At 39.1% G+C, this 13,511-nt stretch overlaps 1 protein-coding gene across 1 annotated transcript; it reads left to right on the top strand.

The window, feature by feature from the left end:
- Positions 1-957: 957 nt before the first annotated feature.
- On the top strand, positions 958-12,769 carry LOC106090605 (ALK tyrosine kinase receptor-like). Its single transcript, XM_013256849.2, has 9 exons — positions 958-1,262; positions 1,319-1,497; positions 5,438-5,612; positions 5,673-5,895; positions 8,295-8,925; positions 9,120-9,309; positions 9,368-9,971; positions 10,035-10,235; positions 12,569-12,769. Exons 1-9 carry the CDS (start codon positions 958-960, stop codon positions 12,767-12,769), a joined length of 2,709 nt encoding a protein of 902 aa, XP_013112303.2.
- Positions 12,770-13,511: the final 742 nt, after the last annotated feature.

Below are 13,511 nucleotides of genomic sequence, written 5' to 3'. Positions count from 1 at the left end.
GCTAAAAGTAACAGCTGATAACTGACAGAAGAAAGAATGCAATTACAGAGTCACAAGCTGTGAAAACATTTGTCAACGCCGACTATATGAAATATCCGCAATTACTTTTTGGGCAACCCAATACTTACTTCTACTTTTTCCCAACTTCTCTAGATAACTAAAGCACAACAACGCATGCATATTGAAGATCCATTAGGAGTTTGCTGCACATTTGAAGATCTTTGTGCCTGGACATGGACAGAGAGCCTGGGTGTAAATGTTAGCTACGATTCTCCCTATACTTTGTATAAGACAAAGAAAATAGGTCCCTTATTAGATATTTATCGGACATGGGGTTATTTTTTGTATGCCAGTTTATTACCCGCCACTTTGCAAGTAAATCTTACATCTCCAATGTTCAATGACTCCTTAGAAACATGTGCTCTTGAAGTTTTTACAAACCAAAATGGTTTGGGCCTTGGTCGATTTCGAGTGGTTGTAGAACAATACCTATCGGAAACTTCGAAACAAGAAATTGCGGCAGGATTTTCCCCACTATGGACAAAGAAATCTTTTCAATTGGGCCACATTTCCGGATATTTTCGAATAATTCTTCAAATTTTGCCTCAATCTGTAGAGAGCGATGCATATGTGGCATTAGACAATTTACATATGAATAATTGCTTTCTAGAGTCTACCGCGAAACAAGAGGAGTGCAGCTATGCACCCGAGCAACATTGGAACTCACTCAGAACGTGTTCTTCTAACAAATGTGCTGATATTGATTTTAAATGTGGTAAAAATGAAAAAAATTCAATCTTTTCAGTGCTCAGTTTTGTTTTAAAACTTTTGGCATCTTTTCTAGACCAGAAACCTTATGGCGCTTGTTGTGACTTTGCACATGATATGTGCGGCTGGCGGAATTTTGGCAGATCGTTATCCCAATGGACGATCGACACCAGTTACGGATATTCCGGAATGATGTTGTACAACGATAAATTTGAAAATGAAAGCGCTCATGTTTTAATGCACAATGCCACTGTAGTAAGCCCAACCTTCAATCCACCTCCATTGGTACATGGTGACGTACTTTCTCCCTATCGCAATTCCTGTTCAGTAAAGTTCTTTGCAGCTTGTTTAGTAAATGATGCTTTCGTGTTGACATTTTCTGTGGTAGAGATCCAAGAGAGTACAAATATAACTACTGTTTTATACAACTCGTACAAGGATGGCTTTGCCAATGGATTGCAAATTGTAACTCTTCTACCCAACATCACATCAAGGTAGCTGAATGGTATCTAATTTTATATTAAAGATCGATAATTTGGAAACACTTAAGGTATTTCTTGCAGTTGGTTGGCCACTATTCAAGGGATTTTTTCTCGATGTCTATTTATAATCTATCCTTATCGTCCGAATGTTTTGGCATTAATATACCACGAGAACATTTAAAGGGCTATCATTATTGGAATGTATGGCAAATCGGGGCCCCACACAAGGACTTTGAAAACTACAAATGTAAGTTATTATAAAATATCTTAAATCGAAATTTGAAATTTGTTATATGTTGTTCTTGTACCATCGCCATTCATTGTACATCACAATAAAGACTTCCTTAGCTACTAATGGAAACATTGTGACAAACGCTTACCGAACCGCCCGTGAACACCACAATGTATTTTGACAAAATTTTCAAACAACTAACCCAGTTTTTTGTGGAGTATTTTAAGAAAATGGCTATGAAGTCAAATCTAGGGATAGGTTTATATGGGAGCTATATTTCTAATATCGAAATAACGAAGGAATATTGCAGTAGATACTTCTTATTTATCTAGGTCGGTTAGCAAATGGGACACATATATTCCTATTTAGATATAGCTCTTGATCTAGCGTTGCATGTCCGCCTATGACGCTGAACGCCTGGGTTCGAAAGTATTCAGCGGTGGTTATCCCCTCCAAATGCTGGCAACATTTGTGAGGCACTATGCCATGTAAAACTTCTCCCTTAAGAGGTGTCGCACTGAGGCACGCCGTTCGGACTGGGCTATAAAAAGGAGGCCCCTTCTCATTGAGCTTAACATTTGAATCGGACTACACTCATTGATATGTGAGAAATTTGTCGCTCTGCCTTAGTGGAATGTTCATGGGCAAAATTTGTATTTTTATAAATTTGTCTTGATTAAACTGATTCCCCGATTTCATTTATTAAACACCTAGAACCCTACTCATTATACGATTCGGCTGAAATAGACGTAGCCTGCATACAATTTAAAGGAGCAAAAATGCAAATTTGCCCATAAACACGCCATTAAGGAACAGGTGAAAACTTCTCACATATCATGCCGCAGAGCAACAGTTTTTGGGAAGAAGTTTATACATGGCAAAGTACCTCACAAATGTCGCCCACATAGGCAAGAAATTTTTTTTTTGCGGGTCAGGATGGGGAAATGCTTTATGCATGTGACGAGTACATCTCTCGCCTTATGCCGGACTCAGTTATCAACGGTACCGGCCTGTATCACTCCTGAGGATTAATTCCACTTCCAAACCGCTTTCGCATTACTTCGAGGTAGACCCCATATCTGGTGATAATCCATATCATCGTCATTGTATCTGCTTCCAGACCTCCGCATTCATACTCTACGCCGCTGTGTCCTAGTCAACCTTCTTGCTGCGCAAATCTTGTTCGGCGTTTCCCATCACCGCCTCCAACTTCCTCTCGTCTTTCAGCATTCTCTGGACAATTGTCTTTTCTATTGGGTCCCTTGCATTCCCAGTTCAGATGGCCTGCTTTAAAAAACCTGAAGCAGCGTTTTCTCTCTTTCCGGTATGAAAGTCGACAATTTCCCATTTCAATCAGGAGCCTGCTGGTCTTCAGCAACTCGTTGGCGCAGCTAGCTGGGAGCGAGACGATGGCCTTCCTCTGCTCTCTGCAATTAAGTACAGTTAGCTGCACAGTCACTTCCTCAGCTGTTGTTCCCGTTGCCTTGATCACTGCATCAGTGATCTATTCGGCGGAGTAGAGGAAGTCCAGATCGCGGAGCTCTATATTCGCCATTGGTCTTAGATCCTGCACGACTGCCGCCTCCTTAAGGGTACCCTTGAGGGGCTTGCAGAAAACCTTCTTACTTCCAGCTCCTTACTGTTTTCTGGACGGAGCGGCTTCCTTCGGTTTCTTATTTCGCCTGAGGTCCCTAAGCACGTCTGCGTAACAGTGCCCTTCATTCTGCTTTATTATCACGGCCTCCGGTTGCTGCCTAGGTTTCCGTGGTTTCCGAGCTCGCGGTTTTAGGGAAGGATAACCAACACTGAATTTTTTTTTCTAAAATTCCGCCAGGATTCGAACCCAGACATTCAGCGTCATAAGCGGACATGCTAACCACTGTACTACGGTGGCCTCCAATGTGTAAAAAGTATTGGAGGCGGGCTCCAAGGATCACGATTTCGGCCTTTGCCAGGGGCCTCATCAGCTTGCGATGCCACCAAAAGATTACATGCTTCCAGCTCCTCACTAATTAGTGCAATGGTAGAAGCATATGAATGAATTCTTAAGTCTTGTTATTCAACCTTTTCTAATAGCGCAGAAAGAAAAGGTAGATGCTAAAACAAAAGGTTTTATAACAAGACCCAACGTTTCATTCGAAACGTATGCTTCTACCACTGCACTGCTCAACAATTAGCTCTCAGATGCTTTAAGCCATACTGGAAAAATATGAATCTCTATTTTCAACATTGTCCGGAGTAACCAGTGCTGTGAGCGTGCGATCAAAGTTATGCAAGACTTATGTAACTCCTGTCACAACAAAGACAACCTCGCACTAAAATCCTCATCCTCTCTAATGATAACGTGGATATTCAACTTCCTTGAGTGTTTGATGATGTTATCTTGTGATCTTGTGGGAGAGGTTTTTTAATTGAATCACCTCAAATGGAAGATTTTATCTAATCTTAAATAAAAATTCATCAAAATATGATACAGAGATATGAGGTTTTAAAAAAGTCATCACCCTAGTGTCTATACCAGTGACGGGCACACTATTGCATTTATCTACAAGCTCGTGGGCTTGCGTGGCATTATTTTCTTGGGTACGTACATGGTAATGTGCGGTAGTGTGAGTATTTTTGCCCATCAGTCCAATGATACACACAAATACTCACCCTCCACCAAAGGATGGGGTTACACTAATTTCGTGATTCCTTTTGTAACACCTCGAAATATTCGTCTAAAACCCCATAAAGAATATGAATTCTTGATCATCATGATATTTTAATTCGATCCAGCCATGTCCGTCTGTCTGTCGAAAGCACGATAACTTTCGACCATGGCGCTTGAAATTTTGCACAAATACTTCTTATCAGTGTAGGTCGGTTGGGTTTGTAAATGGGCTATATCGGTCCATGTTTTAATGTAGCTGACATATAAACCGATCTTGGATCTTGACTTCTTGAGCTACTAGAGGGCGCAATTCTCATCCGATTTGGCTGAAATTTAGCATGAAGTGTTTTGTTATGACTTCCAAAAACTGTGCTAAGTATAGTTTAAATCGGTACATAACCTAATATAGCTTCCATATAAACCTGTCTTTGATCTTGACTTTTTGAGCCTCTAGAGGGCGCAATATTTTCCTGATTTGGCAGAAATTTGGCAAAAGGTGTTTTGTTAAGTCTTCCAACAACTGTGCTAAGTATAGTTCAAATCGATACATAGCCTAAAAAAGCAATCATATAAACCGAACTGGAATCTTGGCTTCTAGGCCTCTAGAGGGCGCAATTCTTTTCCGATTTGGTTGAAATTGTGCATGAAGTGTTTTGTTATGACTTCCAACAACTGTTTTAAATGTGGTTCAAATCGGTCCATAACCGGATATAGCTGCCATATAAATCGATCTTGCATCTTGATTTTTGAGCCCCTAGAGGGTGCAATTCTTATCCGATTTGGCTGAAATTTAGCTTGAAGTGTTCTTTTATGACTTTCAACAACTGTGCTGAGTATGGTTCAAATCGGTCTATAAGCTGCCATTAAAACCGATCTAGGATTTTGACATATTGAGCCACTAGAGGGCGCAATTTTTATCCGATTTAGCTGAAATTGTGCATGAAGTGTTTCAAATTAGTACATAATCTGATATAGCTGCCATAAAATCCCATCTTGGATCTCGACTTCTTGAGCCCCTAGTGGGCGCAATTCTCATCCGATTTGGCTGAAATTTTGCACAACGGCTTCTTTCATTACCTTCATCATACGTGTCTTATATGGTCTGAATCGATATATTGCCTGATACAGCTCCCATATAAACCGTTCTTCCGATTATTCTTCTTGACCCCCTTCTTTTCACCGACTTCTTGGTGTTGCAGAGCGACTGCTATGTTCGGTTAACAACAATTACAAACCGCTATGGGTCTGAAACTCTTCACTCGATCATATGTAGATTTAATATTAAATACCAATATTTTTCAGATTTGGAACTTGGTACTTGCTTTAGTCAGGGAAGGCATGGTCCTACCCAGCATCAATGCACGAACTTTTATAAGAAAAATAATCGGACACATGTTCTAAAGGAGGTGCGCGTTGTTACTAAATACCCATATGAGGGTATGCAAAAATGGAAGGTGCCTCGTACAGGATTCTGCACGTAACACTGATATTGTGTTTTATATGAATTAGTACAGAATATTAAAACTGTGTTTCTTAGATTTATTGTTAAAGGAGCTGGTGGAGGTTTTGCATTCACTGTTGGGGGTACATCACGCGGGGCTGTAGTCTTCACCATTTTAGAACTTTATAAGGACGAAGAAATTTATCTTTTGATTGGGCAACAAGGGAGAAATGGAAGTCACACAACAACAAAGGAAGATGGTGACATCTCTACCATGGCGACAGCTGGTGGAGGTGGTGGTGGATCTTTTGTCTTCAAGGTAAGTTTTCATAACCATCATACACTCAAAAAGAAAGTGAGTCACGGTTTAGCTAAATCATAGTAAAATTGAACATGATTTGAGGCCAAAGTTTTTTTTCTTCTGTTTAGTTTACTCAATTCATTAATTCAGGTATATGCAAATGAAGGAACGAATAAATGCCAACTGTTAAGGGTTATATGTTTTTATTAGCATATTGCAAATTGCAAATTTTTGCCCATGAACATTCCACTAAGGAACAGGGGCAAACTTCTAACATATCAATGAGTGCAGTCCGATTCAAGTTTAAGCTTAATGATAAGGGGCCTCCTTTTTATAGCCGAGTCCGAACGGCGTGCCACAGTGCGACACCTCTTTGGAGAGAAGTTTTACATGGCATAGTACCTCATAAATGTTGCCAGCATAAGGAGGAGAAAAGCACCGCTGAAATTTTTTTTCTGATGGTCTCGCCAGGATTCGAACCCAGGCTTTTAGTGTCCAAGGCGGACATGCTAACCTCTGCGCTACGGTGGTATTAGCATATATACCTTTTTAATCCACACAAGCATAATATTTTTGCACAAATATTTTTTTAAATCCTTGTGAACTTTAAACTAACAAGTCCTCACTACCGATGTTAATAAGCTTCAGTTAAAATTTACTACATAATTGTTATTTCATACAATTTATTGCTTAGTTTGTCACATATTACAATTCAGGATATTAGTTTTCTGTGCGAATAAATCCTTCAGTGTTGTCTTCCAATGCGTCAATTTAGCCCCCTTTAACATAGCCCCACAAAAAATAGTCTTAGTGCGTTAAATCGCAAGATCTAGGCGGCCTATTGACCGGTCCCTAATGTGAAATTAAATGTTCATCTAACCCGCCTTTCAATAACTCCATTGTTGTGAGTGCTGTGTGCCATATGGACCCGTCTTGTTGAAACCACATGTCATGCATGTCAAGCTCTTGCATTTTGGGCAAAAAAAAACGTTGGATATCATCTCACGATTGCGCTCACCATTCACAGTTATGTTTCGATTCGCATCAACTTTGAAGAAGTACGTTCCAATGATGCCACCAGCCCATAAACCGCACCAAATTGTGACTTTTTCTGGATGAATTGGTAGCTTTTGCAATGCTTCTGGCTGATCTTCACTCCAAAATGGACAATTCTGCTTATTTACGTACCTCATTTTGGTAATAAAACCCAATAATTTGCAAGCGTTGTTTGTTTGTAAGACGATTCATGGTTAAATTATAGACCAAACTGAAGATTTTGGCAAAAATGTAATAGCTAAAAATTTGCCCTTTTTAAATATATATATATATATGTCCTTTATTTAGAATTGGAGTATATTAAATATACTTCAGTGAAATTTGTCCAATAGTAAACTGTTCGGTGTGCCCTATGTTCATCAACAAGCTCTCTCCATCTAGCTCTTTCGTTGGCTAAGGCCTTCCCCTGATTCTGCGATGTAAGGGTTGATTCCAACCCTCTTTTCGTACCGCGGATCCATGTGTTTTTCAGGCGTCCCCTTCTTCGCTGTGCTTGCGGATTCCAGACATTTCTAGCTATATCATCGCGCGGTCGGCGTAGTATATGACCCAACCAATTTGCCTGAAAAAATGAAGTGGAAGCCACCTTGAATATCCATAGTTTCGGATTTCGGCCATAATACTTCACTTAAACCGAGGATGGTCTTGGTAACGTCTCGATGCTTCTGGGAGAGTTCTGACGTTCCATGCTCCAATCCATATTCTGAATATATAGTTGGTCATCGGGAGGTTGTCAGTTCCATTTTTTCTTGTTGATGTTTCTGTAATCGTGATTTTTTTTTTAGATGGTTGTCGGATTGGGCCCTTTCATCGGCACCTCGTGATGGCTGCAATCCTTTAGGCTGGGTTTTCTTGATGGTAAATCTTCTGAAAAGCTGCGGGCACCACCGTTGGCCATTACATTTGGATCCTCCGCTGCCGACCCTATTGCACGGACCCATCGTGTTCCTATTCGTGTCCGTGCAAACTAGACACCCCCTGTTTTGTGCCAACTTTTTGGTTCGTCCCGCATATTTTATTTCTGCGGTACCCGTCATATCTGATGAGCTTTCCCCAATCCACCACCTGGGGAGTCGCGTCCGAGTGGACATGTAGCATGGAATCTCCCACGGTGGCATACTCACTTGAATTACATGATCTTAATACAATGTATTTTGTAGTAGGATATGAATTCCGTAATTCAGTAAATTTTCTTAATATAAGAGAAAATTTACTTAAACGAAATAAATTTTTTAAACTAACTTTGGGTTAATTTTGTACTACGTAATACGATTTATTTTCTTTTTTTCAGTGCACAACCGGTTAAGTTAAATTAATAATTCCATCTGATTTCTGCTTTTTTTTGGTTTCTTTAACTGCAGCGCAACTCATTTCAAAATGACATCGTCCTGTTAGTTGCTGCTGGAGGTGGTGGTGGTTTAGGTATAGGTGAGGTGCACCGGGATGGAGAATTTCAACATGGCCATAGTGCAAATTTCGAACGTCAGCCTACCACAGGTCAAATTTATGGTGGACAGCAATTGAATGCAAGTGCAGGACCTGGTGGTGGTATAAAGGTCAATCTCAAAGGAGTGGTAAATGGTCAGTATGGTGATGCCTTGTTAAGTGGTGGCAGAGGTGGAATGCCATGCCATTTCCCACAAGAGACCCTCGGTCCGGGTATAAGTCATAATGGTGAAGGTGGTTTTGGTGGCGGAGGAGGCGGTTGCAACACAGGTGGCGGTGGTGGTGGTTATTCTGGTGGCGATGTTTATTCTAATAGATCTCATGGCAAAGGCGGCTACTCGTATATAAATCATTCACGTGCTCTCACAGAGCTGAGTGCTTTCTATGCGGGCTCGAACTTGGGCGATGGTTCTATTACAATCATACCAGACATTGAGGGTTGCGGCTGTGATTATCGCTGTCTTGCTATGGATGAACATAGGTCATCGGTGATGTGTATTTGTCCGCATGGTTCTATTTTAGCCAACAATTCCAAGGCCTGTATTGGTAATGTGAATAATGTGCTAAGTGAAATTTGCAACTACTAAGATAATCTTTTTTAGCGCATGTAATCACTTCTTCCACTTCAATATCTATGGCTCTAGTTCCACTGTTGATAGTATTGGTCGCTGTTATTGCTTGTAATTACAAAATGAGCTCTTTCAATATATATTTTTTTTATTTATCATACACACTTACAGATATGCGTTGCCAAAGGAATAAATTGGAAAATAACATTAATCCGATGGCGGTGGATATTGAACTGACGAAACTACGTCAAAACATCGATGGATCATATCTTAGTAACTACAGTTGCATTGAAGTGAGCTATGGTGAGATATGTATTAATAGCTTGCCACAAGTAGATCGGAGAAATTTAAAATTGGTCAAGTATGCGCTGAAGCATTTCTACTGCTGTATGACTATGCAGATGTTTTTCGATATTCAGGGTCTTGGGTAAAGGAGCATTTGGTGAAGTTTATCAGGGATCGTATCGCTATGACGTAAGCGGTGCTGCTGAAAAACTTGTGGCCGTTAAAATTCTAGCCAAAGGAAGCACAGAACTGGATGAGATTGATTTCGTAATGGAAGCTGCTATTATGGCGAAATTCGATCACCCCAATATAGTGCAGCTAATAGGTGTATGCTTTAATTCTCGCCCTAGCATTGTTGTGCTCGAACTATTAGCCGGTGGTGATCTGAAACATTTTTTGACCCAAGTGCGTCATCAGACTGATCGTTCATACTCCTTAGCCATGATTGACTTAGTTTTCTGTGCTTTGGATGTGGCCAAGGGCTGTCATTACTTGGAGTGCCAACACTTTATCCACCGAGATATAGCCGCTCGAAATTGTTTGCTAAGTTCGGATGGGTCTGAACGCAAGGTCAAGATTGCGGATTTTGGATTGGCTCGCGACATATATCGTTGTGACTACTATCGCAAGGATGGCAATACGCTGCTGCCCATCAAATGGATGCCCCCCGAAGCATTTTTGGACAATATATTTACTTCAAAGACAGATGTTTGGTCATTTGGAGTTTTGTTATGGGAGGTAAGTTAAGGTTGAAAAATATGACATTTTTGATGGTCTGCTTTGTCATTTTTTTATTTATAGATATTTAGTGTGGGCTTAGTGCCTTATGCTGGTCTACAAAACCGTGAGATTATTCAATTGGTAACTAAGGGGGGAAAGTTGGATGCGCCACCAGCATGCCCTTCAATAATTTATGAAATAATGGTTGATTGTTGGAGTATTGTACCCGATGATCGCCCCACATTTTTAAGTATTTTGGAGCGACTAGAAGCAGCAGTTATGGTAAAATTACAAAAAAAAAAAACAAGTATATACTAAGCTAAGTAGATCGCTACTAAAAAGAGAGAATGATTCCTAGTTTCTGTGCTCGAATGGGTAAAAAGATCGTGCATATGACATTCATACAATAACGCGGTATTTGGCCATTGTATATATGAATGATTATCTTTTCTGCACACATATCTTCTTCACAATTGTATGCTGGTACAGAATAGAGACGAACTATTGGGTTGCCCAAAAAGTAATTGCGGATTTTTTAAAAGAAAGTAAATGCAGTTTTAATAAAACTTAGAATGAACTTTAATCAAATATACTTTTTTTACACTTTTTTTCTAAAGCAAGCTTAAAGTAACAGCTGATAACTGACAGAAGAAAGCATGCAATTACAGAGTCACAAGCTGTAAAAAAATTTGTCAACGCCGACTATATGAAAAATCCGCAATTACTTTTTGGGCAACCCAATATTTCATTCAGCTTTGAAATACAACATTTTTTTGGGGCTGCCAAATCTTCTTTGTGGTTTGATTTCCAAATTTTTTTTTTGTTTGCTGGATAGTTCTCAAAATTCCTCTCAAAGTCCGCTTGAGGTCTACAATATCACGTCTTATTGTAATTCGGGAATAAGATTGAAAAAGTTATAAGAAAAAAACGAATAAAGATATCTTCTTTTTGAATTTTGCAGATAAAATTGTCCTTAAAAAAGCCAAAAATATATTCTGCCCGAATTTTTTTTACAAAAATCCCTAAAATACCCATTTCGGGCAAAGTTAGTTTCAAAAGTGGCATTTTTTAGTAAATTTGCTGCGGAGTCTACAAACATTGTAAAATGCTACAAACAAATAATTCGGGAATAAGATTGAAAAAGTTATAAAAAACATATGGAGTAAAAAAAAGGGAAAACCCAAATAGAGGATCTGGGCTTTGGAATTTGAGAAATCGAGGGTTTTTTCCAATTTTTTAATAAGCGAGTAAAAGCGTGCTAAGTTATGCCGGGCCGAACCTTGAGAACCTACCTCCATGGTTTCTGCTAAAAATGTTTACAATATAAATTTAGTTAAAGGGCATAATTTTAGCAAAAATTAAAGCTTCTAGGGAACAAGAAGGATTCTCGAGATATCGGTTTACATGCAAGCTATATCTTGTTATAGACTAATTTGGACCGTATTCGGCACAGTTATTGGAAGACGTACGGAATACCGCATGCAAGATGTCAACTAAATCGGACAAAAATTTCGGCTTGTAAGGACTCAAGAAATCAAATCGAGAGATCGGTATATATATGAGCCATATCAGATTATAGTCCGATTTGAACCGTACTTAATACAGTTATTGGAAGTCATAAAAGAACACCAAATGCAAAATTTCAGCCAAATCGGTCAAACATTGCGGCTTGTAAGGGCTCAAGAAGTCAAGTCGGGAGATCGGTTTGTATGGGAGCTATATCAGGTAATAGACTGAGTTGGACCGTACTTGGCGCAGTTGTTGGAAGTTGTAACAGAATGCCGTATGCATAATTTCAGCCATATTGGACAAAAATTGCAGCTTTTAAGGACTCAAGAAGACAATTTGGAAGAATATGGGAGGCTATAGACCCATTCTGACCGTACTTAACACACCGCCACTCTTCCTTAATGGTATGTTCATGGGCAAATTTGCAATAAACCGATTCCCGTTTTTGACTTTTGAGCCCCTAGAGGCTTTTTCATCCGAATTTAGCACAAAAACTTTTGTTTTGACTTTCAATGGCCGCCATGTTGGGCATGTTGCCCAAAAAGTAATTGCGGATTTTTCATATAGTCGGCATTGACAAATTTTTTCACAGCTTGTGACTCTGTAATTGCATTCTATCTTCTGTCAGTTATCAGCTTTTACTTTGAGCTTGCTTTAGAAAAAAAGTGTAAAAAAGTATATCTGATTAAAGTTCATTCTAAGTTTTATTAAAAATGCATTTACTTTCTTTTAAAAAATCCGCAATTACTTTTTGGGCAACCCAATATACTATTTCGCTGAAATTTGGCACATTGTTTCGTGTTATGTTTACCAATATCTGGACCAAATATGATCCAAATCGGTCCTTCAACTGATATAGCTCCCATGTTAGCCAATCCCTGGATTTCACTTATTGAGCCCCCTACAAGCACTAAATTTCATCTGATTAGGTACATGAAGTGCACTTTTGCCCACCAATACTTACGCAAAGCCCCACTCAGACAAATTCGGGTCGAGTTTTTCCTAACCGATCCATCTTCTAATTCCCGGACCTGCACTTTGTACATTAACAGAAAATTTATGAAAATTACAAACTAAAAATTAAATACTATTATTTTTCTTTCCAGAATCCGGCTGTTATGAACTGTACTTTGCCTCATTTGTTTCCACTGCCATCTAAACTACCAATCACTAATGACTCTTTGCCAGAGAGTTTAGAGAAGTCTGCAGCAATTCTTAATATTTCAACAACACATGGACTCTATAATACCAATAAACATCATTGGTATGTCAACAATGAAATGATATCACACAGCACCAGTGAATAATTTAAAGGGCTCTAGTTTTGCGATGGGTCTTGCTGTAATCGAATATTTAGAATAAACTTTAAACTGTAGCTGTGACTTCACTATTACATATATAATGAGGTGAGGTTTTTGTTTTATCGAATCAACTTAAATGCAAAATTTTATGTAATCTTAAATAATATAATCCAAAATAAAAACATCTAGAGACCTCCGGTTGGGCACATTGTTTTGTGTCATTATTTCCAATATGTAGGATTTTATATAACCTTAAACAAAATTTCAGCCAAATTGGATAAAAATTGAGGTTTCCTGGGGATCAAGAAGTCAAATCGGGAGATCGGTTTATATGGGAGCTATATCAGGTTATAGACCGATTTGGACCGTAGTTGACACAGTTGTTTGAAGCTACAAAAGAATACTACATGCAAAATTTCAGCTAAATCGGACTTCGGCCAATGCGGCTTGTAAGGGCTCAAGATGTCAAATCGCGAGATTGGTTTATATGGGAGCTATATCAGGTTATAGACCGATTGAGACCGTCCTTGGCACAGTGGTTGAAGGTCATAACAAAACACTATGTGAAAAATTTTAGCCAAATCGAACAAAAATTGCGGCTTCCAAGGGCTCAAGATATCAAATCGGGAAATCGGTTTATATGGTAGATAAATCATGTTATAGACCGATTTGGACCGAACTAAGAACAGTTGTTGGAAGTCATAATAAAATACTACATCCAAAATTTCAGCCAAATCGGACAAAAATT

This window comes from Stomoxys calcitrans, chromosome 5 (genome assembly GCF_963082655.1).
Source record: "Stomoxys calcitrans chromosome 5, idStoCalc2.1, whole genome shotgun sequence".
NCBI lineage: Eukaryota > Metazoa > Arthropoda > Insecta > Diptera > Muscidae > Stomoxys > Stomoxys calcitrans.
This window is presented reverse-complemented; position numbering and strand designations above follow the sequence as displayed.

Bases quoted from the DNA above. Each gene is read 5' to 3' on its own strand.
- LOC106090605 (XM_013256849.2), top strand. From the start codon at position 958: ATGATGTTGTACAACGATAAATTTGAAAATGAAAGCGCTCATGTTTTA. The intron at 5,613-5,672 runs GTAACACTGATA...TGTGTTTCTTAG, and splicing joins CCTCGTACAGGATTCTGCAC to ATTTATTGTTAAAGGAGCTG. The intron at 9,310-9,367 runs GTATGCGCTGAA...TTCGATATTCAG, and splicing joins AGAAATTTAAAATTGGTCAA to GGTCTTGGGTAAAGGAGCAT.